The following is a 27968-nucleotide window of genomic DNA, read 5'->3' as shown; positions in this document are numbered from 1 at the left end:
GCGACGCCGACGCGAGCTATAGACGCTTTCAGGCAGCTGTGCATGGGCGCCACCATAACAAACCTTCAGTTTTTGTTTCCTGTTATTTCGTTCCACTTTATCATTAACAGAGCCGGACAGGTTATTGCCACTTTAGGTTCTACCGTGTCCTTTTCTCCAGCGTAGGCCTTTGTGGAGGCTCGTCGACGCCCGCTTCACTGGTTTGGCATCTCGGTAAGAAAAGAGAAGGTCGGCAATGGCGGCTCAACCTGGAGCGTGTTTAAAGCGTCTATACCCGTTTGTACCACATGCCACCGGGCGCCGGGGGGGGGGGGGGGGGGGGGGGGGGGGGGAAGGGGGGCTATCTTGCTCAGTTGTGTGTGCTTGGGCACGCGTCATAATCTGACAACGACGTGCTTGCGGTGCATGCACGCGTAGATCCACTAGTTATGACGACATGTGCAGGCCTTTTTTTCTAGGTGGTAGCGCCACAGCACGTGAAGATGTGAACCGACGTTTCCTCATACGACCATGCATTGCGAGATACGTCTTATCACACAGTGCTCACAACCGATACGTACGAGTCTTGAGTACAGGTATACACAATAGAAGACTCAATCACGAAAGATACTAAGTCTTTTAGCTACAAAACACACCTTTTGCTTCCGTTTTTTTTCGGTACTCTCACTCACTTTCCTTAAGGGCAAAACGTTCGCACTGGGGAGGCCGGGGTTCTGCTGCATATACTTAGTCTGTCACCGATTAAGCGGTTGATAACTGTCCTCTCGAGCGGTCGCACGTTTCCAAACGACAAAGGCGTAGGAAGCGGCCGACGATGGACTCCGCAAGAAGCTGGGTGCTCGCGGCGGCCTGTTGTTGGATCAACACGTTTTCCTTCGCCCTGTTTCGCGCGTCGCCGGTGATCTACGTCGGCATCATGGGGACATTTCGCGTGACCCGCCAAGAGGCTGCGTGGCCGTTATTTCTCAGCGGTGTGTTTTACTGCGCCATGGGTAAGTCCAATTGCGATTTCATCGCAAACATTCATTGAATAACTTGTATTACTTTCTTTGTGTGTAATGTGGCGTTGGCCAGATGAAATATCGTTTAGAAGTCGGAAATGCTTACAGTGCAACTATCTATTCGAGAATTGGTTGCTGTTAGTGCTGTTGTTGTCGTTGCCGTTGCTGTTGTTGTTATTGTTGTTGTCATTTATGATTGTTTGGATGACAGATACGTAGCGTATTTCGTCAAAGGCAGATATCGTAATGACTATTTCTATACGATATGTTTTTTTATGCATTAATAAAGCATACATCTTTATTTTGTACACTGCATATTTCTTATCTATGGAGTATTTACCTAATTTAACCTATTTTCTAGCTCCGAGTGTTATGCTGTGTTCTTAATTTAATTTAAGTCTCCTCATACAAGCTATCCCTGGATCTTCGCAAACCTCTCTTTATTGCACTGAATGGTGTAGACTACACAAAAGAGTTCCCATACTAATATTAGATGGAGCGATATCCTTCGAGGCATTTATTTCTGTTATATTGCTGCTGTAAGACACGGGAATTCACACGTAACATGTCTTAAGACGTCCAAACAATGCGTCCAGCAACTCTAATACATTAATTATTTTTCCGCAGAAACAATACTAAGGAAGACTAGCAAAAACAAGTTAAATCAAGGTAGTGAAGATGGGTAATGAAGTTTCTTGACTAAAGTTATAAAAACGGTGTAGTTGTAAGTTTCACAAAATTCATTCGTGCTCTCTTATTCCTACAGCCCTTGGTGCCGGACTTCTGGCGAGACGCGTGGCCATCTGGAAGTTGACCTTATCGGGATGTCTCCTGAGCTCTCTGTCCGTCTCTGTCTGCTTCTTTGCCAACGGAATTCCATACCTGACATTTTTTCTGGGCGCTACACACGGTAAGAGAAGATAGCGGTCCAAATTAGTCTAACAGCGTTCCTTTGGAAAAATGACCGCATCTCCACGTGGTGAATGATGTTGAATGGGGGGAAGCTCTGGTGGTGCTGATGATACTGATTTTGTTCATAGGTGGCGCTTATGTCAGAAAGAAAATGTGTGGTATGGAACTTCGTTATATGCGCGTTTGAGCATTTGACCGCAGCGCCCTCTCGTCTATAAATGTTGAGCCAATGCATGCAAGGTTTAACGGGATTATATACGCATTTGACCGCAGCGCCCTCTCCTGTATAGACGTTGAGCGGCTACATGCAACGTTTGATTCATGACATCCCCAGCTCTTGAGTTACTACCGCATTTCAGAGCCCCCTACTCGTCCCGCAGTCGTGGCCGAGTGGTTAAGGCGATGGACTAGAAATCCATTGGGGTCTCCCCGCACAGGTTCGAATCCTGTCAACTGCGCAATCTTTTTTTTTTTTTGTTTTTTTAAAAGACAGATGGGATGGCAATCAATGTGAGCACGGATGCCGGACAAGGCTAGAACCTAAGGAGCTTCGCCCTAAAAACTAATTCCTCCAAGTATCTCGGAGTTCATCTTAGATTCGATCTTTCCTGGGCTACTCATATCGGTCACACCATATCCTCTGCTAATCGCTCTTTAGGCTTTTTGAGGCGCAACTTGAAACTGGCCCCTTCTCATATAAAACAACTTGCCTACTCATCGCTTATCCGCCCTAAACTTGAATACGCACCTGCTATCTGGGATCCGCACCAAGCCTACCTCATCAATGAGATCGAATCAGTTCAGCGTCGAGCATTACGTTGTATTTACACAGATTATTCTTCTTTTACTAGTGTCACATCTCTTCGAACCCGTGCCAACCTCCCCCTTCTCCCTGAACGCCGCCGTTTAGCTAGGTTATCTCTCTTTCACAAATCGTTTTACAGCCCGTGCCTCCGATTATTATTCATCGTTCTTTATGTACGCCGCAACCATCGCACGGGGTCACAATCTCGATGTACAGCGACCAAAGGCCAAGAACCACCACATTTCAGAACTCATTTTTTTCACGTGCAACCTTTGATTGGAACGGGCTCTCCCAGAACATTGTAACTACTCATGACTCATTAGAATTTAAAGAATTAATACGTGCAATCGCGTTTTAGGTATTTTGGGTGTTTTTTTTTTTTTTTGTGTGTGTTTGTATACTAATCTCCTTGACGATTTTTGTTTTAATTTACATGCATAATTTGCTTTTGTGACATGTGTACCCTTCTTTTGTTGGTGTTTATTGTGTGCCACCCCTTATGTAATACCCCCTATGGGGGTCCTTAAGCTATATAAATAAATAAATAAATATATAAATAAACGATGTTTTAAGGAAATAAGGTAAATTTCTCGCGAGTTTTTTTTATAGTTTTAATGTATGTTTGTTTGTCACACTATGGGAAGGGAAGCCGTAATGAAGGCAGGCGGATTCCTTATCACTGTTATGCATTATTGAAAATGCAATATTGGCAACACTTAAAGTAATGTTTACACAAACGTCGTTGACTAAGCAATCAATGTGTCTTCTTCCTCAAACTTCTTCGCGTATCATATAAAGTACTGTTCGTTCTGCTTTTACCAAAAGACTTTCTGTTGAATTAATATTCCTATACCGATGAAAACTGAGAAAGAGAGAGAGAGAGGGGGGGGGGGAGGAGGTCAGAGAGGGGGTGACACCAGGGCACGGAGCTCTGGTTAGAATGATTAGTGGGTAGACATAAAGCTAGCTGCATTAGTTTACACTGCACTCGTCGAATGCGCTAGAGCGCAGAGCGCCGGCGCTTGGCTCTCGCGATCGAATGCGTTCGACAAGTGGAGTGGAGACAACGGCAGCTAGCTTTAGGTCTACCCACGAACCATTCGAACTAGAGCTCGGCGTTCTGATGTCTCCGCGCGCACTCCTCTCCTCCACTCTCTCCGTTTCTCGGCGCATTCAATGAAGGCCTCAATGTCCTTTTGTTCGGAAGGTATTCACTGGACATCATATTTGAGGGTGCGGTTCAGAGCGTATGCTCAGAACGAGTTCACATTATGCGTCTGCTAAGACTCGGAATCTTGATGGTGTGAAATGCGCGTTGCAAAAGAACTGTGAAGGCTCGCCATCAATGCGCTCTTAGCAGTCGCGCACACAGGTATGGCCTACCCCCGACACCGACGGCACACGCTCGCATCAAACATACGAGGAAATAGCCGTTAATGAAATTCGATATCGTAGCACAGTCAATGCCAAGAGCTTGTGTCAGAGGCGCTCTTTCACGCGCTAGTGCAGCGAAAAAAGAAATAAACGAACGTCACGTGCAAACTGGTCAGATATCAGCACGCTAAGCGAAACGCACGTGAAGGTACGCTTTGCTTAATGGGGCACTGCAAAGGGACGAAGAAAACCAAATGTTGCTTTGAAGGGCGTGCGTATCGATGTCAAACACACGCGTGCAGTGATGACATTGGTCTAGAAAGCGTCAGATAACGACGACATGGAATTCTAGAGGTAGGACTGGCATGAATACGTGCACGCGTGACCCTTTCTGATCCTTTCAAGCGCGTGATTATTTGATTGGAACATTCGTTAATCGGTTTGGTGTATAACTGTATGTTAACTTCAACAATTAAGGAGATCGCGAACAGTTGCTGCACGCTGTTGTCGTTTCATTTCTCTATTGGTTCAGACCAAGGACGTCATCAACAATAGAAAATGTGCTCAAAATTCTGAAATTCTTTCACCTATATTGTGTTCAAAATACATTAAATTACTTCTTTCTTTTATTTTAATGTGTTGCTGGAGGCCCAATCAGTTCGGGCGAACGTGATGCGAATGAAGAAAAAGGCCAGAAACGCCTTGCAGTGCCCCTTCAAGGGCTTAATGTAATAACTGACCATTTTGCTCCCGCCGCTTCCTTGGGGCCCTAATCTACACTCTATAAAAAGGCCCGTGCGTCTGCTTTCCCGCAAAACGCACGGAGAGCCAATCACCGCAACTTACGGAGGCAGCTCAGCGAATGACAATGCCGAAACACGTGTTTAAACCAAAACACGCAGTCTGAGTTGTGACATTAGGCAATGCAAGCGTGACGTTTTGCATTGCTTAAAGTCACAACTCAAACTGCGTTTTTTGCTCTAAGAATATGTTTCGGCAATGTCATTCGCTGACCTGCCTCCGTACGTTGCGGTAATTGGCTCTCCGAGTGTTGTGCGTGAATGTAGACGCACAAACTTCTTTAGAGTGTATACATGGCGAGACGAACAGACGGCGGTGTCCCTTCGACCCGTCGCGTCGTGTGGATTAGGGCCCCAGTTGGTTGTGGAACGCGGAAAAGGACTCCTCCCGTAACGAGCTCTAGACATTGACTTGTCCAGTGGCAGTATTTTATTGACGGCTGTTTCTTCGCATTTGTTCTGTGAACGCGTGCTGATGACATTGGGTGCTACAACGAAAGGCGTCCTAAAAAAGAAGTACATTTAAGCGCTCTAACATCCCATTGTAACAAGGGTAAAGTAGAGTCACCAACTAGGCTACGTTGCAGAGTAATGACACTTGAGCTTGGGGCTTAAAATCCTTGCTGCCAGATATCTGCAGCTTTATCGAGAACTGTGGGAAACGAGTCTTAGTTTCCCGGAAATGTAAAAGCAGTCCGCGACAGAGCAGAGCGCCGTTGCCTCAGCTTCCCGACGCCGTAGCTCGAGCTCAGAAAGTCGCATTTTTGAAATGTAACGATCGCCATGATGAGCCCACCCAACAATAAGCACCGTGATGCAGGCGCCCAGGGGGAAATCGGGGTATGAAGTGCCGACAAATCTAAGCGCAGTTTATTTGTTTAGTGGCCCTGCTAAACATACTTAAGTGTAACTGTGGTTTAAGTTTAAGAGTACCTTTAAGAGTAATTGCGGTTTACTGCTAACCATACTTAAGAGTAACTGCGGCTTTAGCTTAAAATTAACTTTAAAAGTAACTGCGGTCTACTGCTTACCATACTTAAGAGTAACCTCGGTTTAAGTTTAAGAGTAACTTTAAGAGTAACTGCTGTTTAGTGCTAACCATACTTGGGATTAACTGCGGTTTAAGATGCCGTCGGGCTGTATAGTTTGACCTCAGTCGGATCTAATGCGATTAAGGGTGCGCGTGTAACTGGTGTATAAGAAGTGCAGTGTACATCTTAAAGCCTGGGGGAGGAGTAGGTAGGGTGCTATTCGAGAGTTTTAGAAAAGAAAAACCCCAATTCCTCGGATCCCCTGAGTAGTCTGGGACGTCGCACTGAGCAAGCGTATAAGTTCTGCGCTTGCGCGCTGCGACCTCCCAAGTTGCTCAGGCGACCCAAAGCTTTGGGGCTTCCTATTAACTCTCTAATATTCTCATTTATTGCTGTACCCTCTCTTGCCCTTTTTGCAGGTTGCGGCATAGCCTGCTTGACACTCTGCAACACGGTCATTAGCCAACACTTCTGCCGCTACCGAACGGTCGCATCCGGCATTAGCAATGCAGGCTTTACCTTGGGTAGCTTCCTCTACCCGCCACTGCTACAGTTCTTCTTGGACGAGTATGGAACAAAGGCAAGCCTACTCCTCTGTGGCAGCGTAATGCTCAACGCGACTGCAGGTGCACTCCTTCACCGACTGCCGCGCAGTGCACCACGAAAGCCAGTTGCCTCGTTTAATATCGCTGAAACGCGTCTGAATTGCCCAAGGAATGACAATACGCGTGGGATGACCTGGCAGGACATTTCAGGGAAAAGCACCAACTTATTCGAAGACGAAGTAGGCTTTGCAAGTGAGATGGATGACCGCTTCAAAGAGGAAGCCCTCACCGTTTGCACACGTCTCGCCGACGCTGATGCCACCGGCCATCTTCTGGAAAAGAATGAAGCGGAGGCTCTGCGACAAGCGGGTGAACCAGACGAGAAGTGCGCGGTGAAAGAGAGTCTGTTGCGTAAACAACCTGATCGAGTATTCAAGACCACTTTGGTGACAACGAGCACCGGTTTGCTGTCCTTCCTGTGGCTTCGCAAGTTCTACCTGATCACCGCGGCGCAGGCACAGGTTGTGATAAACATGTCCACTTACTTAACCGTGATTGTGGACCTGGCGATGGACAGAGGCATCTCCAAGTGGGACTCCGTATTTCTCCTTTTCTTTTACGCCATGGCAGACTTGCTGGCGAGGTTAGGGTCTGGCTGGATCACGGACAAAGGCTTGCTCAAGAGGAGCATCATGATGGCCTTGAGCTTTCTGCTCTGGTCCACGTCACTGTTCCTGATGCCGCTCTGCTATTCTTTTTACCTTCAGGCTGTGTTGTCCCTTGTGGCGGGGTGGTGCAATGGCGCCACCTTCATCATTACACCGGTGCTCTTCATGGAACTTGTGGGCGTCGGCAAGTTTAGCGTCTGCTTCGGCACCGCGTGCCTTTTGGTCGGAGTTCCACTTATGACGCTACCGGCGCTGATTGGTGGGTTTCTTTTTCATCAAGAGGTATACGCTTTATGCAATAATTCACATGGTGTTGCGAGGAATAACTTCATTTAGGTTCAGCAAAAAAAAAAAAGTGCCCGTTGTCATCTACAGCTTAAGAACCCCAGGACGTGGCAAGTACTGAGAATCTCATCATCGCGCCGCAGCCAACGGGATTGCGGCATCATCCAAATAAGAACAACAAAGAACCAATCAGGAAGCAAGACACATAATATAATAGACCACGCCCTCCGGTTTTTAAGTTATGATTGACTATTGATTGTTATGTTGTTGTAGGTATTTCTTCTGCTCGCATTTTGGCCGTGATAAAAATTGTTTTTATATTTTTTCTCGGAAATTGCGAATATTACTATCATATGAGCACTATCTTACGCGAAATATATCGTGTAATGTATGACAGGTCGTAAACACAAGGCGGCAGCCAAGGAATTCCATTTCTCCCCATTGCGTTATATATAATGCAAATGCTTACCAATTGGCCTATTTCCATCGTCCGTTCGCCTTCGTCTTAATCATACCATATCTCTAGCAATATATATTTTTTTGTGTGTGGAGGTCAGAAAGCTATAAACAACGTTGATAATAATCGCCTTTACTTTTGCGTGTCCACTAACAGCTCATGCCCTTCTGTGAGGGCACTTTAGAGATGGTCATAAAATCCAGACAAAAAAAAAACAGCACTATAGAACATAGTTACAGTTGCGCACACGGAAACAAGGACAGAGAAGAGGAACACGTAGACGACAGACAAGCCTGTCTGTCGTCTACGTGTTCCTCTTCTCTGTCCTTGTCCCTGTGTGCGCAACTGTAACTATGTTCAATAACTGCCAACTCGCCCAACTCTCTACTCTACTACAGCACTATACTTTGTTTTTGCTCATGCGCAGACGCAGCCGACGCTGCGAACTAATGGTACGAATCAAGCGGCGTCAAAAGCGCGAGTCACCGGCTATTTTTTGTTTATAATTGGTTCAGCGATAATGTAACACATACAGGAACATCACAAACACCATGATGGTGCACTCTTGATGCTTTCTTCTTCGTCCCATTAGCTCCTAGCATCGACTGCGTCTGGGCTTGAGGTGAAATGACGTATACACAAATAGTGATACGTTCCAACTCCTCAATCGAAAACTCCCATTATGTTTTTCTCTTTTTTTTTTCTCTTTTTTTTAGGTTACTTTAGGGACACACTCGGAAACTACCAGGGCCTATTCTTCCTGATTGGAGGCCTGACAGGCCTCACTGCTTCACTATGGTTGTGGGCGTTTTTGCGAGAAAAAGAAGCACCGTTCTCCGAAGGCGACTCCAAGAGTTCCTCAATCGCAAGGTCGCCGCGCTGCACGAGAAACTCGGAAGGCTAAAAACGGAACGACGAGGTGGGGAACACCAGAACAGGTTCTCTTTCACCATATTTCGGATGAGAGACGCTTTCCGCCGCCCTCCGTTCCACTTGCCGCGGAGGCCGCCACCACGAACACCGACAAAGCCAATCCAACTTCGCGTTAAGCGTCACGTTGACCTTCGGGTGGGACCCGGTCACGCGCTGGGCGCTGTCACGTGATCCGTTCGCAACGCTTGATTGGCTGCACCGACTCGTAGCGTCCACTGCGGTTTGTTACGCGGCGGCAGCCAAGGGCGGCCCGCCCTCCGTCAGGTAACTGATAAGACGTGTGAGTTTGATGAGGGGAGAGCATGAGCGCTCGTGGAGCGACGAGATAGCCGAAGCGGGACAACGACCAAATAAAAACTGTCTCGCGGGGGCTTACCCACGACAACAACGATGGCAATCCTGGGAAAGAGGTGCGCGCATTGATGTGAGCCAGCGACGGTGATGGACTCGCCGAGGAGTTGGGCGGTGGCAGCCGCCTGCTGCTGGATGAACGTGTTTGGGTTCGGATTAGTGCGTTCCGCCGGTGTCGTGTACGTGGGAATATTGGAGACGTTCAGCGTTTCGAGAGAGCAAGCGTCATGGCCCGTCAACCTGTCGATCGTCTGCTATATGACTGCAGGTACCTTCATTATTTATTCCCAAAGCACTAGTATGTCTTATAAAACGCCCCCCCCCCCCCCCCCCCGCAAAAAAAAAAAAAAAATCTAAACACTCAGATTTCACCAAAAATGAAGCACAATACTTCGTTTTAGCTTAGATCCGAGCGCGGTCGATGTTATGAGCCGAAGGAACAATCAAACAGCCAAAGAGGCGCAACGTCATGGCGTGCTCTCTTCATTTGATAGGACTAGCCGGTATTAGCCGTTTCTCTGTGCGTGCTCCTCCACCGGCTAGTCCTATAAAGCGTAAAGAGCACGCCATGACGTTGCGCTTTTTGCGCTGTTTGATTGGCCCTTCGGCTTACAGCATCGTCAGCGCTCGGAAGTAAGGCGAAACGAAGTATAGCGGTGCGCACCAAATGCCAAAGTTTCAGAGAGTGCCGTCTTTTTACTTAAAAGTTATGATTTTTTTAATGCTTCAATTGGAAAATGGCGTCACTTCCCGACAACGCTTGTCATTCACCTCCGTGCATTCATGCCCTTTTGTCAGCCACCAAGCTTCTCACTAAAAGATTAAAAAATGTACATCAATTTTTTTTATACACATAACGACAATCCCTAAAAATTTGGTGTCGGTCCGGATTGCTACAGCGCAGAGTAAGTTTGGGTTGAGACTGCGGGTTCGGCGATGCTCAGTTCATTTGTGCGTCGATAAAACGCTGTGACGTTTTTTGCTTTCTTTTTTCTTCGGCGACATCTTGTACTACTGCTTGTTTTTACACCTTTAACTGTACCGCGCTTTTTTTTGTATTTTATTTTTTTCCGGGAAACAGGCTCGACGAGACAGAGTTATCTAAGTTTGAAATTATAAAAAACCCGAAGGGCAAGGGCAGACGACGCACTGCCTCTGCCAGCTGGTTGTCGAGAGTCGAGCGCGAGCGGTCGTTTGTCCTTGACCGTGATTTTGTTCTCTTTCAAACCGCATTATTCCATTCACAACACGTTCGCATCTCCGCGTCGAGACACTCAGGCAGATGATCACACCAGAGCGCGGTGAGGACGTCAGAACACCGAGATCTGACTGGAATGGTTAGTGGGGTAGACGTAAAACTAGCTGCCTTCGTCTCTACTCACTCTTCTAAGGCGTTCGAACGCGAGCATAGAACGCCAGCGTACGGCGTTCGAGAGCGTTTGAAGAAAGAGCAAAGACAAATACATCTAGCTTTACGACCCACTAATCACTCCAGTCAGAGCTCGACATCCTAACCTCCTCGTGCTTCTCTCGCCTCGTTTTTTCCCTCGGTTTCTCCCCGAATGCAGGGGTTTGGGCTATGTGGAGAACAAGTTGCCTGCTTCGTGCGCAGGACTTGTGGTGGCGTCAGAAAGACGCCGAGGCTTTGATTGGCTTTGACTGTAAGGATAGTGGGTAGACCTCAATGCTAGATGCCTTAAGGTCTATCCACTATATTTTTCGATCAGCCAATCGAAGCTCAGCGTTCTAACATCGTCGCAACACCTGTGCAAAAAGCAGACGAACTTGCGCTCCGAATTGTTTCAACCTTTTAACTAATTGATGAGCTGGGTTTAACTACGTAGAACCCGGGGCTGAAATTGTGTTACGAAAAAACTTAATTTTATATGTTTTTATTTACTATATAAATGTTTTCTTACAAAACTGACTATTGAGTTAATCTGTATAGCACTTTAACGGATTTAACATGGCACTCAGCGCAAGTATATTAAAACTTAAACGAATGTTTGATCGTGCATTTATCGACATTCAGTATAAAGTTCCATAGGTATACCTCTCTAAAAAAAAAACTGGACGGGGATTTTTGTTTTGGGAACTGTGTTTAATGTACACTTATAGGGGGAGAATTGGAGGGGGGGGGGGGGGAATAGTACAGTTTGTGTTGCTGAATCAAGGTGCGCTTTTTCTTACCATATTTACCTATCGATTGCCTCGGGGAGACGTTATCTCAGCAAACGCGTGTTTGCCATGTCTTGCTCTAAGTGCAGAACATTATGCGAATGTGTCCAATAAACATTAAAAAAATATGACAAGATCACTTAGAAACCTCATATATGACTCCTCAATGTATGTAAGTTCTCGTAAGTTTATTGGACAAGTCACGAATAAAATCTTTTCCTCTCAACTGGTTGCTGCGTCCCTTGACGACAAACCTATTAACTTCAAAGCCTGTTTACAGTCAATTTAAAGCGATCCAGTTCTGTTTTTTTTTTTCTTTCGAAACGTAATTGCTACATTTCGTTTCATCGTACATCGGAAAGCAATCAAATAAATACGAACGCAGATACTACATCGCAAGGCCACGTCACACATTTGCTTTGCTCGTTTGATTAACCGATAATGTAGCACACGCAGAAAAAAAAAAGCCAAAACATTGCGTTTTTTTCCGCTTTTTTTTTTTTTTTAATATGCCTGCATGAGTTATTTGGGTTGTATAAAACGAAACCACTGCTTGCTACTTGTTCAGGTTACTTTGCCTTCACCTCCATGTTTTCCTGTCTCACACAACTTTCGTGCGCTTCAAAAAAAGAATTCGTGTGGGTCAATAAAACAACGAAGTTCACTTCCTTTCCGCAGACATCATTTCCTTTGCCCTTGTCCCTCGTCCTGCGATTGCATTTCCTAGAAAACTCAGCGGATTCTTTGCGTTGGAGTAGAGAGAGGGAATGGCCTTTAACTGTTGGGCTCCAGACCTCCAAGTTCGAATGTTACGCCTTGTCCATTAGCGCCGATTTCAGCCTTATCGTGTGCACACCTATTTTAATCGGGGCATTTCTAAATGAGGCCCATTACAATAGCAAAGAATCCTTCCGAGTGCCTCGTTTGGCTTATTTTGTTGCCTTGATCTAGTTGCAGAAAGCGAGCCGTTATCAGCACGCGAGGCAGCGATATCATCATAACAACGGGAGAGATACAAAAAAAAAAAAAAAACAACGCACGAAATACAGATTCATATATAATAATAAAATATAATAAATAAAATTATAAGAAAAGAAGAAGCATTGTGAGTCAAATGCCGGTTTCTTTTTTGTGTGTTTGTATACGCTTTGTAAAACTTTTAGCGCGTTTTTTTTTTTTTTTTTTTTTTTATTACGAGTAAAGTTTATTAATTCGCCCAGATTACTACCTTACTGTAGCGCTGCGCCCGTTACCGAAAAATAATCAACAAAATGGCGTTACTCGCAAATTCATTAAAAAAAAAAAAAAACGAACGCATTAGAAATAGTCGTTACCATCCAGCGAACGCAACGAAATTCTATAACAGTTGCTTCCCAAAACCGACTAACGTTACCTTTCCGTTATCTTCGCTGTAGTTTGTTTTCCAGTATTATTATTCGGCAGCAATAAAAATGAGATATAAACTTTTACAACAACTGAACTGTCTCAGAGTGACTTCATGTAATTCTTTATCCTTTGTTTCTTAAATTTGTAGAATACTGCGAGGTGCCGACAGTGGTTATCCCATTAAAGAAACTTAAAACGTGATCTATTGTAATTAAAAGTAACGATTAACCTAATTTGATAGTCAATAAAATAAAAAAGTGACGAAAATGGGTTGCGCTTTCGTATTTATTAATAATAATAATAACACTTTATTTTCCGATAGTCTCCAAAAAGAACCATAGAAGCCTTCATGTTAGAACACTGAAAAAGCAAAAATAGAAATAAAAGCATTGACCGAATAAATAACGAGTACGTAAATACGCTACTGAAAAAGAAAACGCGTTCTTCCAAGGCTGCCTCACTGCGATAAAAATACAGTTTCACTTTGCAGGCAATTGCAGTTACAGGAGTCCAGAGACGTGGTGAAAAAAAAAATTCCAATGTGCCCAATAGATATATGATAGCGTAACTTATATGCATCCTATATAACATATGCGAGTCCTGATATGTTTATTAGACACTTCATTTTTTTTTATAGGAGTATCGGTTTACTTGAGGGGGTATCGTTCCTGTCAGGCTTGCTAACGATGTTGGGCAGTGGCTGTTGCTTCGTGCACGGTCGACGTGTTCGCACTTCCAGATTTGCGATTGGCATCTGCCCTCGGGGCGGAAATGACCGGAACGTACACGCTGTATCCAGACACCGCGAGTTCCACGCGCTTACTCGGCCACCTGGCAGTGGGCGTACTTGTCCTTTTTGCCAACTGATATGAGCGTAATTGTCTCGATCGTCTTAGTATCCTTGCGTTCAGAATGAATCCGCAGTGTCCTTCTGGAGTCTCATTAAGACCTAAATGTTACTTCCTGCGGGCCGTTCCGATAATCGCCGTTTTCTTTTGCACGCTGCCATCTTTGTTTACTGGGCTGGGGAGCTCGTTCTCCAGTCGCTCTCTTCTGTCGAGTATCAGTCCCGCCGGGCATGTGGTCACAGCCGGGTGACTCAGCATTTTTAGTCTACAACGTGTGTGAAACAGAGCCGTATATGTAGAGAGTTTGGTCAATGGGAGGCGCGGGCAGAGCCAGGACGTGCACCAGACTCGGAAAGAGGGCTTGGCCACCTTGGCATGCTCTTTTGACCAACCAGAAGCCGAAAAGAATCCCCTAGCGGTGGTAGCGAGAAACCGTTCTGATCAAAGGTCTATGTTCGTAACTGGTTTCAATAAGCACGTAAGAGTGAATTGTAGTAACTCTTTGTGGTTGAAAATAGGGTGCACGTGTTGTTTTGATCATGATCATGTAGAAAGATGTAAGAAACGAATGCGCCGCTCAACCCTGTTTTGCTCGGACAGAGTGTGACCGCTCGGACGGCAGATTCCCGGCCCTCGGCGCTTGGCGTACGGATTGTGTCGATCGTTAAGCTAGTCGCACTCTTCCACCATCGTTTTGAATGAGCGTGATTGAAACATCACGTGTACCATATTTTCAGTCATCGAGAGTTACTCTAATGCAGTTATCAGGTTTGTTTCCCGCGACCACCACGAGGGTATTATTTCCGGCTTCTGGTTGGTCACATTCGAATCTCTGAAGACACCCTGGAACACGCCCAGCCCGCTTTCGGCCAATGGCGCCTCCTCATTTGTCTCCTACACTTACCAAACGAATGGCCACACTCTCCACATATACGGCTCTGGTGTGAACTAACGCCTTCAAGGCCCTTTAGACGGCCCGCAAACATCGGCTTTTCAACGCACCCTGCTGCGATTTACTACAAAGGTGCAAGCAGGTGCTGCAAGTTTACAACGAAAAAAATCAAGGAATAAATTTGCCTCGTTGAAACGAGAAAAAAAAAATGTTACGGTGAATTTACGCGCCGCCATTCCGCAGACGATGCAGGCGTAGTGAGAAGTGCTGCCGACAGATGACGCGCACGGCGTCAAGAAACCGCCGGCCGAATCGGGTAATAACAACAAACAAAGTCAAAAAAAAAAAAAAGACGGATCGGCTGGCGCTTTTTGAACGCGGCGTACGCCATCTGTCGGTAGCACTTCTCAATACGCGTGCACCATCTGCGGAGTGGCGGCGCGTATAGATTTCCCAAAGCAGGATTCTGTTTTGGTTGTTGTTGTTGTTTTTTTTGGTTTTTTTTTGAACGAGGTAAGTTCACTCAGATTTTTTTACTGTAAACTTGCACCACTTGCTCGCACCTCTGTAGTGAATTGCAGCGCGATAAGTTGAGAAACAGATTTTTGCAGGCCGTCAAAGTGCCTTGGAAGCGTTAGTATACACGCTGCAGGTGGTCGACGCTGGAAAGGTGTACGCTTCTTTTCAGCGTCCGAGCGCATTCGACGCCACGCACCGATAGAACCAATCAGTCAGAGTTGAAGGCGCAATGCCACTGCGTTCGTCGTCCTTTACACATATACGTGTGTCAAGGGGGGCTCATGCAGAGGACACACAAAGTGAGCCGTGACCTTCAGGGTCAACATAGACTGTCCATGACTCTATGTGTTTGTGTATATTCCCGCCTTTTACTACCCTCGGTCTTAAGGCCCATTCACACTCTTGCGACCGAGTACGACTGAGAGAGACGAGATCTCTTAAAACTTCTTCAATATTTTTAGAATGAGGAGACACACTGGCGTTGTGGCGCCATCTATGCGGTGACCCTGGAACTGCATTTCACGAGAGCGAAGGTTTTGCGGGATTTCCGAGGTCAAATGTGCGTAATACCCATAGAAAGACTCGTTTATAACATTGACAAAAGTTTTTCGAGCCAAAAAAGAAAGGATAATGCGCGAAAAATAAAAATAAAAATAACGCCGGACCGCCGAGTTTACCCTGCTTCCCAATAGATGGCGTCAGTGTGTTCTCTGGTTTAAGAAGTTTTAAAGGGGTAGGGAAACGAAATTTCAGCGCTCATTTTTTTTATTTAATGTGTTGCATGTCGCACCCTAACCTGAAAAACACCAGTCTTCCGTTGAAAAGCACAAGAAAACTAATTTTAAAGCTAAATAAACGACTTTCAATGTGCACCTGGTGGATGCATGCGGAGCCTATTTGGGAGGTAGTCTAGCAACGTTGTGGAAACTGCTACGTAGTCGTGACGTAGCAGTTTCCTTCGGAGCAGCGTCGCCCTTTGGCATTTCAACGTTTTCCTTCTTAGCTTTCCTCCTGAACTCACAAATCGCGTATTGTACCAAACGGTCCAAGAAGACGGAAAGGGAGGACTCCTCTCTTTCTCGGACCCTCGTTCGTGCAACCGGAAACAACCATTCTCCCCCTAGAAGATTAGCCCGTCCCTCAAAACTCGAACAAAAGTCGCTTTCCCCACCTCGTTCAGCCCTAAGCTGACAGTGTTGTGGAAGCTACGTGCTCCATGGACCAGCCACACACTCGTCACCCCACGGGTACTGCGAACGGCTCGGTTGTAACTCGCTGACGCTATTAACACCACCACAACGCTGACAACGCCACCAAGGGCAAAGCTCATAACCACGTCTGCTTTGCTACTCCACGAACGCGGGAAATCTTTTCTTTCTGTTTTTGTTTGCGCCGGATATCCCATGACGCATCGCGCTCTCCGTTCGCTTCTCTTCGAGCGCTTGCTCGAGTGCACCGTTTGGAACGAAAAATATAGCCAATCGTTCAAAATACAAACGTGCGATTATCATTTACGGTTATTATCCGTCATGCTTGACTCATTTCCGAACGAAATCTGAACATTTCAATTTATGTTTCCGCACCCCTTTAAGGAACCCAGGTTTAAGAGGTCGCAAGAGTGTGAACGGGCCTTCAAGGGTCACTAAAGCACTTTCAGCAAATAGTCTATTTATGGTCCTAAATCAATTTGTGAGCTCTAGGCATCCTAAAAATCTAAGCATTACATTCGTGCGTGACCGATTTCTTTATTAAAATCCGTACCAAAAGACCGACACAAGATGACGCCATCGCACAAGGAAAGGCAGAGTCTGTTTTACCTTGTGCGACGGGTGTCCGCGATGGTTCCGAGGTGATCTATCTATTGATACAGTTTTTAATAGAGACATCGACCATGCATGAATCAAAGTTTTTATTTCATTTTTTTTTAATTTTTAGAATGCTTAGAATAATAGGGACAGACTTAGATTGAGTAATTACCATAAATGGGCTATCGCAGAAAGTGCTTCGAGTGTCCCTTTAATGCAAGAATGACGCTGGCTGGTAAAGCCTTAAACCTACAAACACATTCAAATTTAAAAAGAAACACTTTATAGCCCGTTAGAAGAAACACCAGGTAACATAAGGCGAAATCTTTTGACTGTAACTAAAGAACAAACTTATTGGTTTAATTTTTTTTTTTAGCGAAAAATGTGGTTAAAAGTGCCCGCAACGAGGTCGATCACACACCGACCCAACTTCGTGAACCGATATTAATGCATTTTGCTTTACTCAGTGCGAATTCACGCTAGACTGCGCCGAGCAATTGCGAAGCCGCGTCACGTGTGACTGCACGCAATTACGCTGGCCCTGTACTCAAAAATGACAAACATTGCGTGCGTTAGTCTGTGCCGAGTGTTGCGAAACCGTGTCAAATGTGGACGCAAGCAATGACGCTGGCTAGTGAACCATTAAACTTGCAAACGCTGCATGCATGTTGCGGCCATTCGCCAGCACACGAATGTGTGCCAATTGTGAATGTCAATTCCAGGTCCCTTCGTTGGACTTTTGGCCAGGCACATCGCCGCCTGGAAGCTGACAATGGGCGGTTGCATCGTGGGCTCCCTCGCCGTCGCAGCGTGCTTCTTGGTTAACAGTGTGGCCTATCTGAACGTCTTACTCGGCGTCATTCACGGTAAGAAGCGGTCAGCGATAACGGTGCATTCACAATATTTGAAAATAAATTGTTCACAGATTCCCCCAAAGTTAGTACGAAACAACTCTCCATCAACAAAACTCAATAAATGTTTGTGTGCCTTAAACAAAGGCTTAATAATATTTTTTTCTCAAAGTACATTCCAGAAATGACCCCCCCCCCCCCTTTTTCCCAAAAAAAGAAAAAACGGAACTTATTTTTGCAAACTTATGTGTGTATTTATACAAGTTCAAATGAAAATTACAGTCAGTGCGCAGGCGAGCTGGTGGAAGTTTACCATGATGATATTAACCCGAGACTGGAGGGGAAGGAGAAAATTGTTTTACACTGGAAGAAAAGGTAACAGGGGTAGACACGTCTCAGATAAGAATTTTATTCAACCAACCTCCTTATATCTACAACTACAACCACCACAAAACCACCTAACATCCTGTTTTTGAAGGACGCGCGCACAGCCCTCATTCCGATTGACGTCACCTTTAAAGTACTGTCTGCTTAATGTAATGCACTTGTCGAGACGTTGCTTCCAATGCCCAAAATAGCCTACAAACTCGTCGATGTTGATGCCTTTCAGTGCTTCTGCCGCTTTCCGTTTTACCTCTTCCAGATCGGCAAACCGTTTCCTTTTTATAACTTTTTTTTTATCCGGGCAAACAACAAAAAGTAACACGGGACGAGGAGGGGTGAATAGGCATGGGCGCCATGCTGTATTTAGTCAAAACCTCTTAACACCGAACGTTATGCGAGAAAGCGCGTTGTCGTGGTGGGCGAACCAGACTCACCCCGACTCGGGTTGCCAATCTGCCAACAACGCTCTTAGGGTTCAGATTTTGACCAAAAACGGCATTGTCCCCGCGCCCCACCCTAACCTATTCGCCCGACCTCGCCAAACACCCTCTAGAGGAGAAAGCCTAAGTGCTTTTCTGTGTCATTAAAGGGCAACTCCGGCCAAAACTCAAAATGAAATAAATTACTCGTATCGCTGTAGTGACACAAAATACGACTCCAGCCAAAATATTACGGCAGGTTGACGCCGCATTCGCAACTCATGCCGATAATAAAAATGCGACCTGCAGCGAGCCGCTGCTCCTTAGCGGGCGGCCAGCGGGTTGCCGATCGCTAAGGCCCGCTCCAGACAGAGCAATTTCACCCATCAATTTGACGTCGCAACACCAGCAACACCGGCCGCCCGCGTTCACACGCAGCAACCGAATTGCTCCGACTTGCCAACATCATCATTAACTTTGATTCTTCTTTCATTATTTAGACGCCCAGCTACGCGCTAAAAATGCGTTCTTATATCTTTGAACGGCGTTGAGAACACTAACTCATTTTTTCTGAAACTGTTTATTTCCGAAAACGATCCATCCCAAACCAGAACTAAGTCTTTAGCTGTCATCATCACCACCACAGGGGTGTCACGTGAAAATGTCGCGTCTCTAATGGGCTGCAGCCGCTTCAACCGTCTTCAAATTGCTCCGAGTTGCTCGCTTGTTCGAGCCGGACCCGATCTCAGCAATTCGCGTCGATCTAGGGAAAGCTAGGGAACAACCCGCCAGCAACCTCAAAATTGCTGGAAAAGTTGCCCCGTCTGAAGCGGGCCTAAAGTACCTTGGGCCGTGACGTCAGGTTCGTTCTCTTTTTTTTTTTTTTTCCTCCGGTTCGGACGGGCGCTCCCGTTGCGCGGTCGAGCAGTGTAAAGTGCGCTTCTTTGAGGGAAAGAGAGAAAAGAAAGTGTTCTTCTCACCTTGCTAACATTCTCTGTTTTCCACTGTCACCCACAAAAACTTTTGCTGGCTTTGAGAAGAAAATGTGTGCCTGTAGAACTTTTTTTTAATGCGGCATTTTTTTTTTTTAATATTTTTACGAATTAGATTCACCACCTAGACGAACTTATGTGGTAATTTAGTGTCGTAACTTACAAATTCGGCCTTTACGAGCCCGAGGAAAAAAGAACGAAAAAACAGGCGTGTACAGCCCAGCACACGTGTGTTCGGGCGCCGCGGCTTGCGCTTGAGAGCCTCAAAGCTTTGTGTCTGGGACGGACCCGCAGCGCGAAAGCGAGAGGGCCCCACTGTACGTCCCTGGCAGAGCGGCGTAGAGCAACGCCGCCCCATCCACGGAGCCCCGATGACATTTTAGGCCCAGCGACGAGTACGGAAGACCGCACGCACGGCGACAGCCGCCGAGTACGGCACCGAACGAGTTCACTCGTTTTCCAGTCGATAGCTTTTGGGTATAAAAGCGACGAGTACGGCAGAGCGCACGTACGACGGCGGCCGCCGAGTACGGCACCGAACGAGTTAACGGGTTTTCCAGTCGCTAGCTTTTGGGTATACGCACTAAGTCTTGCTACATATGCTGGATAACTACCACCTATACAGAATTAAAACAAAATCAGCTTAGCTTCTATCTCTAGACGGCTAGCGCAACAGAGTGCCGCTTGGCCTGCGTAATCGTTGAACGAGAACGATCCTGACGTCACGTCCTCATAGCGGCTGATTTCTAGTGTTGCCGGAGCCTCGAGCGGCTAGTTTCAGTTTTGTCGGCCGCGCCCCAAACAAAACTTTGAGGAGTCGATATATTTAAAACTACGCACAATAACGCAAAAAAAAAATTACAAATTGTAATTCAGAGACGCTGACTGCGCTAAAAAAAGTCATAATCCCAAAATCGAAAGTATATGAACCGGAGTTGCCCTTTAAAGAAGGCCGCCGTAGACCAGAGATTGTACACGGCTACAGCGCCACCGTTCGGCTAGGAGTCGCGTCCAATCTGTGAGAACGCGTCTCCAAGCCGAATGCCGACGCCCTAGTTGTGTCCAATCTGTGGCCTACATTGGTCTTGTTTAGCGACGCAGGGAAATTCAGCACTTAGATTTTCTTATCTAGGAGGTGTTGCCCCACCCGCGTAATTTTTTGTGTTCCCAAATGAAAAAAAAAAGAAGAAATTATCTAAATAAAATTGTTTGCCCATGTTAAAGTGTTGAAAAAAAAATAACACCGCAGAAACATTGAGGCGCATTGAAATCAACAAGTTTAAAATATATTTTCAGCATATAAAGAAATGTCCCGACACGTGCGTCGCATCATGCGGAGAGCACGGCGAAGGTGACCAGATCTGAACACCTGAACGTGTAAGATTAAAGTCCGCAATTTGCGTGAAAATAAATTCCGTTTTTTTTTCTGGGTCCCCCCACCCCTCCCTCCCTCCCTCCCTCCCTCCCACCTGGTCGTATTTACCCTGAAATATTAAAAACAAAATAAAAAAGAGGTCAATATGCATGCAGTATTTCACTGGCAAAATATTACAAATAATTACAAATAGACCCTTTCCGAAATTCAGTGCCATCTGGTGGCTGAAATGGCGGTTTACTTTTGCCATACGAATGGCGGCAATGAACCCGTAGCCTGCAGTATTTTATCGGGCACCGTCACTTTTGCATGTCAACGGCAGACGAGAATAAACTTTTCGCTATACAGGTTTTTCTGGACCATCTCTTCCAGTGTCGATTCCCACAACGATGCAACCAGTCAGAACGAAGCGCCAACCCAGACAGACGCCTTGATAAAGCTGTAAAAGTCAAGGGGTTTCGAAGTCGATTTTTTGCCACTAACAGGTTCACTGGGCTCGAATTAGAGAAATGAACACTTACGCAGCGCTTGCATTCAATTCCGGTTTCCCAACGTGCTAACGTCTTGAATATATAGGCCTCGAATCCTCAGCTTAGGAGTATCTTCAACATGTTCCTTCATCAGTAATTAGAAAGCCGCCATTGGTATGGCACATATGCCATTTTTCAGATGATGATGATAGTGATCACAGTGGCCAGAGTGAATTTCGGAAAGGGTCTATTACATGACATCCTATAGATATGATGTATTTATATGTATGTATTTTTCTTTTTTCTTCTGTAGGTACAAGCATAAGCTTCTTGTTGGTGTTCGTCGTGGTGATCAACCAACACTTCCTTAAATACAGGGCAATGGCTTCCGGGATCAGCCATGCTGGTTTTTCATTGGGAGCTATCATCTTCTCCCCCCTCACGCATGTCCTCTTCAACGAGTACGGACTTCGAGGGTCTCTCCTTCTCTGCGGCGCCATAATGCTCAACTCAACGGTCGGTGTCTTTCTACAACGGCCGCCTCCAGCTTCAAAACTCGAACTCGCCCAAAAGCGTCATAGACTGGAACAAACCATCGAGTCTAACCCGCCCAAGCAAAACATCATTAAGGTTCCTGCCTCCTTTGTCACGTGTGAACCTCAGGAAATCGGAAAAGATGGTTTGGTCAACCAGAAAATCGACGTCAAGAAGCACGATGATGCCGGCATAGACCATTCCGTTACAAAGACAATGCTTGGCGGTAACGAAGCTGAAACAGGACGGGACACCGGGCAACAAGAAAAGTCAGAAAATAAGCACCAGCATTTTCATCCACATGACCTTGCCAGTAAGCAGAAAGCAGAAGCCACAAACCTCGAGCCCACCAAAGGCCAATGTTCAAGCGGAAGTGTACTCTCATTTTTTACGTTCCCTAGCTTTTATCTCATCGCCGCGTCGCAGGTCCTAGTGTTTTTCATCATGGGCACGTACACCACCATCATTGTAGACTTTTCCGTGGATAACGGCATTTCGAGATGGTACGCTATCTCCCTGGTGTCTCTGTACAACGCCACCGACATGATAGCCAGGTTCGGCTCTGGATTGATCACAGACCGCGGATTTCTCAACAAGAACACCATGATGGCCCTTCATTTTGCCTTGTGGTCTGTGTCCCTGGTTGTCACGCCATTCTGCACTGCTTACTACTGTCAGGTCGTCCTGGCCCTGGTGGGAGGTTGGTGCAACGGTTGCACGATGATCTTGATCGTCGTATTTTTTGTGGAGCTTGTTGGAATCGACAACCTTGGCGTCACTTTTGGCGTGGGCATCTTCTTCTCGGGTGCTTGTGGATTCCTGAGGCCCTCCTTGATTGGTGAGCGTTCCGTTACGCTATTTCGTTTTGTTTTCGTATTCGAAACAAATAACTAATCTTAACGACGAATGTGTTGGGTTCATATTTTTGTTCCATTACTTTACTCTGTCTCGACATAGAAGTCGAGCGAAAACCTCCCTCTTATCTGTATTATGTCTTGTTAATAAGGAAAACTCCGTTTCTCCTAAAAAATTGTCCGTAACGTTGGTCGTTCGTATTAAAGAAGCAAAAATGCACATACTTACCCAGTTTGTCTTCAATCAGAATTTGTCTACAGAGTGGATTGTTCATATTAACAGGAATCGTGTTAGCGAGACGTGAATGTGTAGTGATTTTGACTCGAACGAAGTTAATTATTTTGTCATTTGTTACATGGTTATTTGCATTATTGATATTTAAAAAAACAATTACGTATGCAAATCCTAATAACGCGACAATGAGTCAACACACTAAATAGCTAAACCTTTAACATATTCATTTTGGAACTCTTTTAATGATAGATGCATTGACTAATGAAACTACCCATCGACGACTCATGCAAAAGTTGCCAACGTGTCTGTTTTTGTTTGAAATAGTCAAAGTGTTTGAAAACGCTACTAGCACTCAACGAGCGTACCCTCACACCTGGATCTCAAGGTCTGCCGTTTGTTTAAATAAACCTATAAGGATATAAAGATATAAACGTGCAGCAGCCAAATCGTTCAGCCTTGAGACGGCAAAACAAGTTATAATCTTTGACATCAATATGTTTTTCTTTTCCAAGACGACAAGTATTGAACAATACTTTGAACTCACAACTTCACAATTTCTTGGCTGCAAACTTAAACAATATCTAAGAGTACAACCGTAGTTGATGCTTTTTTATGGTTCAACGAAGCTGGAGAGGTAAAGAAAATTGGCGGATAATATTTATGATTTTATTTTCCAACTCACAAAGAACTAAAAATATTAGGTGCAGCCTCAGATATCTTAAGCTTTCACATCAAAACTCAAAACAACGCGAATAGGTCGTGTTGTCCATATTCTGCAGCCACAGCGACACCTCTCTCATATACGATATGCCAGCCTCGGTGTTTGTCATGTGGCCTGGCTTCGTTGTAACCAACACGGGAATGGTTAAATGTGCAAAACGTTCCTTTCCAACATCTTAGCGATGTTTGTTTTGTTTTTTTTTATGTTCAAAATTGGCAGCCTTCAAAATGAATTAAAAAAGAAAAAAAATTCACAAGTTAATAACCATCGTCCAACAGGTCTTTGTGGCCAAAAGTGAATTCTTGTAAATAATCAAAATAGGTATTTTTTTTTTTTTTACAGCCATAACCATTAAGGGTTTTTTCCACCACTGGAAATGACGTCCGTTGTTGATGTTGCCAAATCCTTGAAAAAGATTCACTTGCCGCCCGTACGTGGGAATCGAACCCGCGTCAGCGACGTGCGAAGCGAATGCTTTACCACTAAACAACGCTGCAACTTTCCTTCTGTTTTTTTTTTCATTGCGATGTTTTACAGTCACAGTGAAATGCACTCAGTCACAGCAGTGTATAATGAACTGTCTCGCTCAGTTATGGTGTGCATATATTACATTCTCCAGATTTTTTGGCTGATGATTAAAATCCTCTAATTTTTGACGGCTTGTCAAAAAGCCGTCAGCCATTCCGCTTCAAGAGAGATCCTCCAGTGCACAGCTGGAGGCTCTCGCACACTTTTCATTAAAGTTACCGTCCTCTGAGCGAATGTTTAAGTTTACGTGACGTTACCGCCACCCCGCTGTTCCGGATGGCGTGAGGGACCATATCGTACGGGAAAGAAGTTTCCTTCACCGATAGGCTGAGTAACGCCACAGCGTTAACGACCCGCTCTATACTTAGGGTTTTTTGTGGTAGCCAATGCCCGTACAGCACGCGCTCCCTGAAAAAAAAAATCAACAACATAATAATAGTTACCGGTGGAAAATGCCGTCGTCAATGCCAAAGGCTCGTGCCGGGAGAAACGCGTTCACGCGCTCTGAAACAAAAAAGAAAAAAAGAAACACAAACGTTTAAAACAAAATGGTCAGATGTCCTTTTTGTTTTTTTAGTACCCGATGCCCATTACACGCGCTGTCTGCGAAAAAAAAAACGAAAAAAAAACAAGCCGATATAACAAAATGCCGCCGTAGCAATATCAATGCGGGAGACGCGCTTTCAAGCTCTCTTAACAAAAAAAAAAAAAGAAGGAACAAAAGCGTTCTAAACAAAATGGTCACACATTCATTCTGTTCTGAACGCCTTTGTACACGCACCCCACCGTGCGTGATTGGACACCGATTTCCTTACGACTTTGCTGTGACTGATGCATTGTGAATTATTAACGCATAATTGCTTAATTATTTTTTCCCCTGCCGCACACTACGATTTTGTTTTACATATCCGTATTCGCAACATACCCGGGGCAGAAGAGGGGGGGGAAGCGTACCTTTTGTTAACTCGGTTTTCCTTCGCGACGACGATTACTCTTTTATTGGCGCAGCAGCAACGAAGGTTGTTATGCACCAAGGTAAACATATTGAAAGCATGCTAAAAAAAGGGATTCAATTGAAGACCGATAGGTATGCACGTTCTAAATATCAGGTTTCTAAAAGAAAATCTAGAAGGCTGCTGAGCGGAACCATGGTGAGCGCAACTTCGTCTGCTTCTTGCGCAGGGGTTCCGGTGACGTCAGAACGACGCCTAGCTCTGATTGGCTTTGATTGGAAGGATAGTGAGTAGACCACAATGCTAGTCGCCTCGAGGTCTAGCCACAATCCTTCCATCAGAACCAATCAGAGCTCTGCGTTTTGACGTCACATCAACCCCGACGCACGAAGCGGAGGAACTTGCGCTCCGCATAACGAGAGCTTAAGAATTGTAAGGCGTGGTTTGTTATCTTCCCGCCTCTTGCTTTGTACTTGGTCCTTTGGTGTTTTTGTCGACAAATTCTGCAATCTGATTGGCTGCAGGGAGATAACGAGATGTCGGGGAGTCGCCATACCCTGCGTTTCTTAAACATCACCGAGCGCAAATGGGCGGGAGAGGGAAAAAGTGTCTTCTAACTTTTTTTTTTTTTTTTTGTAAAACAAAATCACTATTTGTTGGCCACTTGACAAACAATTTATCAACTTTCCTTAGTTTCTCTCGAGGCAGCTCATATGCCTTTGTCAAAGTCTCGCTAACCACGTTCATCCATATGGCGTGAAGTAATTTTATTTTAATGTATTTTCGTGCCCTCGCAGGTTATTTCAGGGACCACCATGGCGACTACGAGGGACTCTTCGACGTCCTCGCCGCGTTTGCCGGTTTGATGTCCCTTTTGTGGTTGTGCACCATCGTCAAGGACACGGTTTTGCGAGCTCACGGACGTAGAGCTTCTAAGATCGAGGGAAGTCCGGCTGCCACAAAGCGCTCTCCCTCTTGGTTCTACCCGCAATTCAAAGTGATTAAAAATGCCATGTGACTGTAACCTCTAAAGCTGTCTTCTTTCCCCCCCTCCCCCCGCCCCCGCCCCCCCCCCCCCCCCCCCCCCACCTTGAACTGCGGTCGCACCTCAAAGACATCCTACCATAGACAGTCTGTAGGCCCTGCCTGAGACATGCTTCTCCCGTATACATGGCTCCTAGAAAACAAGTCCTAAGACTGACGTCATTTTTAGTGATTCCATACGAAGCTTCCGTCACATGTCATACCAGAATTGCCTGCAGACATGTTCAAAGAAAACATGAAGCAAACATGCTTATACAGGGTCTGTCCCAAAAGTTCCCGGAATTGTTCTTTTTATAAATCATCGATTCAATATTAGTGTACAATCTTTTCAGAACTTTTCAAAGTAATCTCCCCCTGCTTCGATGCACTGTTGCCAACGCTGAACCCAATTATTGAAGGCGCCCTGGAACCCGTCAACAGGAACCTCCTTCAGTGAGGTCGTCGCAGCTGCTTTTACCGTCTCCAGCGTACCATGCCGAGTTCCTTTCAGGGTTCTTTTGATTCTTGGGAATAAAAAGAAGTCCGGTGGTGCCAGATCGGGGCTGTACGGTGGCTGGGGCAGCGTTGGCACACACATTTTGGCCAGCAACTCGGAGACAATGAGCGCGGTGTGGCTTGACGCATTGTCATGGTGCAAGATCCAGTTGTCGCAAATTTCTTTTCGGACTCGTCGAACCCTGTTTCGCAACCGTTTGAGCACTTCACAGTAAAACTCCTTGTTGACTGTTTGTCCCTGTGGCACGAATTCACTGTGAACCACACCTTTTTTGTCAAAAAACACAATGAGCATTGCCTTGATTCGCGATTTGCTCATCCTTGCTTTTTTCGGGCGAGGAGACTCCGTGGTGTGCCACTCGCTGCTCTGACGCTTTGATTCGGGATCGTACTCGAAAATCCACGTCTCATCCCCTGTGATCACTCTGTCCAAAAATTCTGGGTCTGTTTCGAAGCGTTCGTGCAATTCCTGACACTTCAACAAACGCTCTTCCTTCATCTCACTCGTCAGAACCTTTGGCACCATTTTCGCGCAGACTTTCCTCATTTGGAGATCCTCTGTTAAAATGCGATGAACTATTGTTTTGGGTATTCCACACTCATCTGCGACCATTCGAACGCTTAATCGCCGGTCCTTGTCCAAAACGTGACGCACTTTTTGCACCGAGTCATCCGTTTGTGATGTCGACGGGCGTCCCGAGCGGTCGTCGTCGTTGACGGACTCCCTACCTTCCCGGAACCTCTTGTGCCACATGAAAGTTTGGCTTTTTTTCATCGCGTCGTTGCCGTAGGCTTTCCGAAGCATTTCGAGCGTCTCCGCCCCGTTTTTACCTAGTTGCACACAAAACTTGATTGCATTACGTTGCTCCAAAAACTGGTCCATTTTTTTTCTCGACGAGGGTGCTGTAGATGCCTCTGCGCGGAGCGTGACCTGCCTCAGCAACTGATAGCAGACAATTGAGTCCGGTCTCGTTTCGAAGCTTATATCCCCCCACTAACTTCTCCACCTGAAGCCCCACCCCGCCAGGCGGCGTTGCCGACCACAAAAAATCATTCCGGGAAGTTTTGGGACAGACATGTGAAGCAAAGGGCGATTAGGTCCTTTTCAACGTCGATCTCAGAGATTTCTGTAAAAGTTTCTTGCTTTATGTTTTTGAAATCCGTCACCGAAATGTATCCAGGATTTTCACCCACGACAAAGTATTTCTGAAAATAAATGAAAATGGTAGCGAACGAATAAGCATTTTATTAATGCACAGCTACGGACAAACTAATCTTAGAACACCTCTTTGCCCTTTGGTAGAGCAAAGGCTGTACAGGAAG

General features: G+C 45.7%; 2 protein-coding genes across 2 annotated transcripts; both read left to right on the top strand.

Moving 5' to 3' along the window:
* The first annotated feature begins 799 nt into the window (after nucleotides 1–799).
* Nucleotides 800–8782, top strand: LOC8037402. The gene is made up of 4 exons (XM_029967921.4): nucleotides 800–992; nucleotides 1768–1911; nucleotides 6343–7395; nucleotides 8595–8782. The coding sequence occupies exons 1-4, from the start codon at nucleotides 815–817 to the stop codon at nucleotides 8780–8782; spliced, it is 1563 nt and encodes a 520-aa protein (XP_029823781.2). The 5' UTR covers nucleotides 800–814.
* Nucleotides 8570–26126, top strand: LOC115309678 (monocarboxylate transporter 7). Its single transcript, XM_029967920.4, has 4 exons — nucleotides 8570–9430; nucleotides 17513–17656; nucleotides 21595–22653; nucleotides 25904–26126. Exons 1-4 carry the CDS (start codon nucleotides 9253–9255, stop codon nucleotides 26122–26124), a joined length of 1602 nt encoding a protein of 533 aa, XP_029823780.2. The 5' UTR covers nucleotides 8570–9252; the 3' UTR covers nucleotides 26125–26126.
* The last annotated feature ends 1842 nt before the right edge of the window (nucleotides 26127–27968 follow it).

This window comes from Ixodes scapularis, unplaced genomic scaffold (genome assembly GCF_016920785.2).
Source record: "Ixodes scapularis isolate PalLabHiFi unplaced genomic scaffold, ASM1692078v2 PGA_scaffold13__105_contigs__length_92229423, whole genome shotgun sequence".
NCBI lineage: Eukaryota > Metazoa > Arthropoda > Arachnida > Ixodida > Ixodidae > Ixodes > Ixodes scapularis.
Note: the sequence above shows the minus strand (reverse complement) of the source record. Positions and strands in the feature narration are given on the sequence as shown.

Bases quoted from the DNA above. Each gene is read 5' to 3' on its own strand.
- LOC8037402 (XM_029967921.4), top strand. From the start codon at position 815: ATGGACTCCGCAAGAAGCTGGGTGCTCGCGGCGGCCTGTTGTTGGATC. The intron at 993-1,767 runs GTAAGTCCAATT...TTATTCCTACAG, and splicing joins TGTGTTTTACTGCGCCATGG to CCCTTGGTGCCGGACTTCTG. The intron at 7,396-8,594 runs GTGGGTTTCTTT...TCTTTTTTTTAG, and splicing joins GACGCTACCGGCGCTGATTG to GTTACTTTAGGGACACACTC.
- LOC115309678 (XM_029967920.4), top strand. From the start codon at position 9,253: ATGGACTCGCCGAGGAGTTGGGCGGTGGCAGCCGCCTGCTGCTGGATG. The intron at 17,657-21,594 runs GTAAGAAGCGGT...TTTCTTCTGTAG, and splicing joins CTTACTCGGCGTCATTCACG to GTACAAGCATAAGCTTCTTG. The intron at 22,654-25,903 runs GTGAGCGTTCCG...GTGCCCTCGCAG, and splicing joins CCTGAGGCCCTCCTTGATTG to GTTATTTCAGGGACCACCAT.